Consider the following 6,000-nt stretch of genomic DNA (forward strand, 5'->3'; position numbering starts at 1 on the left):
GTTTGTTTGGGCTGTGCACTCCTCTTTCGTGCTATAGACTCTGAGAAACGTGATCTTGCTCAAAGGTTAACTGGTTCAATCCCAGGAAAAAGTTTTACTGAATATGTGTGAAGAAATATAGTTTCTAGGCAATGGCTCACTAGAACATCATGCAGTGTTTGAGATCATTGGTCCAGCAAGTGGGAAAACGTATATACATGAAGGTGAGCAACTCTCCCAGGCTCCCTGTATTCGCTTCATAACTTTGGTGCTCCTCAGGGACAGTGACAGAAGTAAGGTAACTGGTGCCTAGGACAAATTTTGTTCCCTCTTTCAACATTTTGCCATGTTTTCTTTAATCCTCATTGCTGCTTAACCTGTTCATTGAGATCAACATGACTTTCACAATTAAGTAAAAGGTACACATTTCAATAATTAATTTTGTGGGGTACAGTTCAAAATAGGACAGTCTCATTGCTTGAAATAATAATGTTTACTTTTTCATTGTTTCTTTGGTGATCAGTTCAAAGTCGCTTATCACTACTGTCACCTCTGGCAGTGTTTGTTGATGCAAAAAGCAATGACTGACACTGTGATTCAGAATTCAATTAAAGTGTAGGTCACTATATAACTGTGTCAGTCAGTTTAAAGATTGGAGGAAGGCAACAGCCTATGATCTCCAACAGGACCATGCCTTGAAAAGCACTGTGGTGGTCAAAACAATCTTCACATTGATGACAGCTTTACTTTAACAGACATAGACATGAAAGAAGGGGGGGGGGGGGGGTGCAGAATATAACCTTTGCACTTTGTGTCATTTCAATTGGCATAACATGTATGACACTATCTGTTACTCAAAAATGAGACACAGCTGTCTCCGTACCAATGAGAGGTAGGTCTTGCTCAGCACAGTCCAGTCTGAATCTTTTCTCGATTTTTTTTTACTCCTTTGCCTATAAGTGCCCTCCAATCTTTTCTCTTTGTCTCTTTCATCTTCTCCCTGCTACTGCTTCCATTTTTCTTCTGTCCTTCCTCATGTTTTTCACATAAACTGATTCCCACCTCCCCACCGCCTCTGTAATTGGTGCCCAGGGCAAGTGCACCAGGTGCCATACTGTAGTTATGCCACTGCTTGGAAGCCTCATTTATAAGACTTCCGTATAGTCGGAGATAGACTTGCTTGCACCAGTCATGGCTATGAAATAATTCAATGTGGAAAAGCAAATATGAATCACAACTTCGGTGTGGGTGCAATTTGTGCACTAAGTAGTGATCATTACTGAGGTGACTTGTAATACTTCATATTTCACAAACTTCTCAAAGTTCCGAAGCTTTGTTTTTAGCGAATGCTAGTATATGGTGGGACATGTAATTTTGATGTACATTTAATCCCACTGACTCTTTTATCAGTGAAGACAATCACACAATTATCAATTTTTAAATGGCCTGATGTACGTTTTTTAAAAGAAACTGAATTCAGAAGCTCTTGAAAAGTATCCAAGAAATATGGCCAAATTGAAAGGCAAGATGGCCGGAACTAGCTGTTTCGCAGCAAACTCGGCCGAGTGCTTTCTGTTACACTGCTATAATTGGAGCCGTGAACGATGGCGGTAGAGTTTTGGCTTGTTCTGCGCACCTACATCATGCATACTCCAATAACCAATGAGCGTTTGGTAATGTGAGCTCACTGCCCTGAATGCTGTAGCTAATGCAAGCACTAAACGTGACTATAGCGAGTTGTTTAGTGGATTTCTATTTCACTTGTTGCGAGTTGTTATCGATAATGGTGGTGATAAGTGATAAATTCTGCACAAGCAAGAGACACAATCTGCAGGATATACACTTATTTCAAGTGGAAAGTATGCAAATGCACGTACCGCAACTGTTGCTTGGAATCTTCAACAATGCCATCCCCATCTGTACCTCGACGTGTGAACAGTTATTCGTGATTTGGACTACAATGTCAAACATTTTCTCTCGGCCCTACTGTGTACGAGATACATATAGGATGTGGTGAAGTGTAGATATAGTGTGTGATGAAGTTTAAGAAAATTATTGCAAATGTGTATACTTTCTCATGTTTGAGTCAACACCTTCCGTGAAAACGAGGTTATAATTGAAGGGCTTGACATGTTTGCTCCTCAATAGCTAATTATTACTAAAAGTATCAATACCTACAGTAACAAGTCTTATATGACTGTAATCAAATTTTCAGTGCCACTCAAATGTTGTTAAAAAGTACATCATTTCTTTAAAGAAAAAACCATACTTGCTTAAATATTTTGATTGATAAGAGAGTTAAACAAAATGCATAACTAGGCATATTATTCTGTTTCGTTTGTGTTCTGGGGTCAACAGGAGGGGGAGGGGTTGGGGGCAGGCACAATGTGCACTAACTGTACAAAAATTCTACCTCTTACGAATAATGTTTTGTGGGGACCCGTGTGAACAACACTTTGTGCTCACCCTTCTTCATCCTTTGTTGAATTCCAATATAAAGTTAAATGCGGTTTTTTGTGGAATACAACCATGTACAAACACATTTCATGACAAATGCTCTCTGTGGTCAATCCCTCAACCCATAAAACCCATACAACTGCACACTGTTACAGTAGGCTAGACTGCTGTAGCAATCTCTCATCTTCCACTTGAATTATTTCATTATCTTTCCACCGTTTAGTCGTAGGTATTGACTATGTATCAGTCAGCTTATGCCGCCGCCTCCCAGAAATACAGGGGTGCAAAATTTGCAGGCATTTGCATATCTCACCCTGGTGAATCAAGCCATTTTTTTTTATTACAGCCATGTGAAAAGGATATATTGCTATTAATCACATGATGTGGTGTTGAGTTGCAGACACACACACAATGACTGCGAAACTTTTAGCTTTTGGGCAGAAAGTCCTTCAGAAGCGCTAAAACACACACACACACACACACACACACACACACACACACACACACACACACACACTCGGCAGCTGTGTAGGATCGCTCAGCTACAGTCTAGGATTACTTGGGCTATGCCCTTTTCATGTTGTTGTTCTTGTTCTTTTCATTGTTTACAGCTAAATGTATCTCTGTAAAACAATAAACTGGTAGCCAAGATCGCAGGAATTCTTTTTATTCCATGATAACCGGTTTCGGTGAAACTAAATCTTGCGCTTGTTTGTGATGGAGACACTTAAAATTTATGTCATCTCTCTTGGGCACCTATGTGCTACATATGACAATTTTGTAAGGCCTGCATGTTACAGGCAACTATTAATATCACCATTGTCTGCCTTGAAGTTGTAACGTGTATGTGTCCTAAGATCCGATGATGGTGGCTTTAGTTTCGCCAAAACCGGTAATCATGGAATAAAAAGAATTCCTGTGATCTTGACTACCAGTTTATTGTTTTAAATAAAATAAAAAGAAACTTCCACATGGTAAAAATATATTATAAACAATGATTTCAAGACTTACCAAGCGGGAAAGCGCCGGCAGACAGGCACAATGAACAAAACACACAAACACACACAGAGAATTACTAGCTTTCGCAACCGATGGTTGCTTCTTCAGGAAGGAGAGGGAAAGACGAAAGGATGTGGGTTTTAAGGGAGAGGGTAACTCGCCATTCAGTATATCCTCTCTTCTCGATATCCGCCAGGCCTCAACCTCCGCTAATTTCAAGTTACCGCCGCTCATACCTCACCTGTTTTTCAACAACTTCTTTGCCTCTGTACTTCCGCCTTGACTGACATCTCTGCCCTTACTCTTTGCCTTTAAATATGTCTGCTTGTGTCTGTGTATGTGCGGATGGATGTGTGTGTGTGTGTGTGTGTGTGTGTGTGTGTGTGTGCGTGCGTGCGTGCGTGCGCGCGTGCGCGCGAGTGTACACCTGTCCTTTTTTTCCCCCTAAGGGAAGTCTTTCCGCTCCCAGGATTGGAATGACTCCTTACCCTCTCCCTTAAAACCCACATCCTTTCGTCTTTCCCTCTCCTTCCTGAAGAAGCAACCATCGGTTGCGAAAGCTAGTAATTCTCTGTGTGTGTTTTGTTCATTGTGCCTGTCTGACGGCGCTTTCCCGCTTGGTAAGTCTTGGAATCTTTGTTTTTAATATAGTTTATTGTTTTACAACCATCTAGATCGCTTCCACATGAGCACAATGTGCCCCCTACAAAATACATTTATCTCCCTTCTACAGCCCCACGGGACATCACATAATCTGGCTGCAGCACTTAAGAGTATGTTATGATGTAGTGTGACTTCTCATTTTATGTATGTGATGTAAAAGAATGTGATGAGAACAATATGTAATGCATGAAATAGTAAACATGCTTGATAATGGCTAACAGCCAAAATCAGCTAATAGCATGATTTTAATAAAGCACAATACAGTCTACAATGGACAGCGTATTCTTTTATTAAAGACTTGGCAGGCTGTGGATTACCAAGGAAGCAAAATCTACGTACGGACATCTTTGATTACTTTGTTGCATAGTACTTTCAGATCTTGCTGGTTATGCATTTTACGCTATGCGAGATTTCCTGAAAAAGGGGAAGGGGGTATTTTTTAAGTGCAGATGCTATGTATGCACCGCAGTTTTTATATAATCATTTGAAAGTAGAAACCAGTTTTCTGATTATTTTGAAGAACAGCAGACTTTATTGCAATAATTATTGTTTAAGGAAATATTTCACCTTTTTAGTCAACTATCGGATTTAGTTTTCTGTTATGTTGTAAAATAGGCATAACAGCAAAGAAAACTACTGATACCCTAAAATTATTAAACAATAATCATAGCAACCAAGACTGCTTTGCTTCAAAAATAATCTTCATACGTTGCTGTACCAGCCAGCCTGATGGAGTGGGAAAAGTTTTAAATGGCATGATGTCCTTGATAATACTACAGGCTGGCCATGCAGAGAGATAAATGCCTTAATAATTAAGCATATAATATTTGTCATCGCACATCTTCATTAAGAATTTGGCACCTGGCTGCATAACATTTGACTGTAGTCGTATTGTGTAAACTTTGTAATGAATTTGGTTATTATGAATGTCATTGGACGCAAAACTGTTGTTGGTTTAGGTTCTGTCCCGATTGCAAAAATGATGAAAATGAAATCGTCAGAGCTGGACATAAGCTCAAAGCTAGCAAGAAGAAGGAAAATTCGGTCTGGGTGAAAAGTGGTTACACTAAATGGGGCAAGGGGATGGCAAATGTTGGGCTCTCCAAAAGATGTACCATAGTGCCGCCTCACCACTTTGGACCCATACCGGGTGTGGAAGTAGGAACATGCTGGAAGTTCCGGATACAGGTTTGTCAAACTATACGAAGTCATTGGTTTGGTATATAGTTTCAATTATTGAAGTAATTGGTTGGGTATGTAGTTATATTAGAGAAGTATTACATGTATGGGAATGTACCAATTCAGTTGCCTTCCAAACAGTATCAGAAAAAATAAATAATATTAATATTTTTAAGAACACAGTTAGAGAAATACTGGAGAAAAATTCATTTTATTCTGTAAATGAATTTACTTGGTATTGCAAAGAATACTGAAAAATATGATAAGTGACCATTGTCCAATTCAACAAACAATAAAAATGTATGTATGCAATTTTTTTAAAATATAAGGGAAGTATTCATGTACTGGGAAAAATCACTGAATACACAGTACAGTGTCATAAATGTGTTATACTGTAATCTAAGCTATAAATGCACTAAGTTGTAGAAAATTGTTATTGTATAATCAAAATGTCAAGGCCTATATGTAATGATACAACATGTATCAACTTAAATACATCAGATGGCTAATAAAATAAATTGGTTTGGTATGTAGGTTTACAGGTGGGGTTTGTCTCATTTGTACTAACAGTTTTGCTACCTGTCCGGCAGGCGTCTGAAGCTGGAGTTCACAGACCGCCTGTCAGTGGTATTCATGGACGCGAGGACGTGGGTGCCTTCAGCATTGTACTGAGTGGAGGATACGAAGATGATGAGGATTTTGGAGATAGCTTTTGGTACACCG

General features: G+C 39.3%; 1 protein-coding gene across 1 annotated transcript in view; it reads left to right on the forward strand.

The window, feature by feature from the left end:
• LOC126292278 (E3 ubiquitin-protein ligase UHRF1-like) overlaps positions 1–6,000 on the forward strand; it is a 66,382-nt gene that overhangs the window by 39,279 nt on the left and 21,103 nt on the right. Inside the window, exons 7-8 of the mRNA XM_049986185.1 lie at positions 5,058–5,286; positions 5,868–6,000. The exon at positions 5,868–6,000 is cut by the window's right edge and continues 79 nt beyond it. Coding sequence (XP_049842142.1) covers positions 5,058–5,286; positions 5,868–6,000 — 362 coding nt within the window. The remainder of the gene's footprint in view (positions 1–5,057; positions 5,287–5,867) is intronic.

The sequence above is a fragment of the Schistocerca gregaria genome, chromosome 9 (assembly GCF_023897955.1).
Source record: "Schistocerca gregaria isolate iqSchGreg1 chromosome 9, iqSchGreg1.2, whole genome shotgun sequence".
Lineage (NCBI taxonomy): Eukaryota > Metazoa > Arthropoda > Insecta > Orthoptera > Acrididae > Schistocerca > Schistocerca gregaria.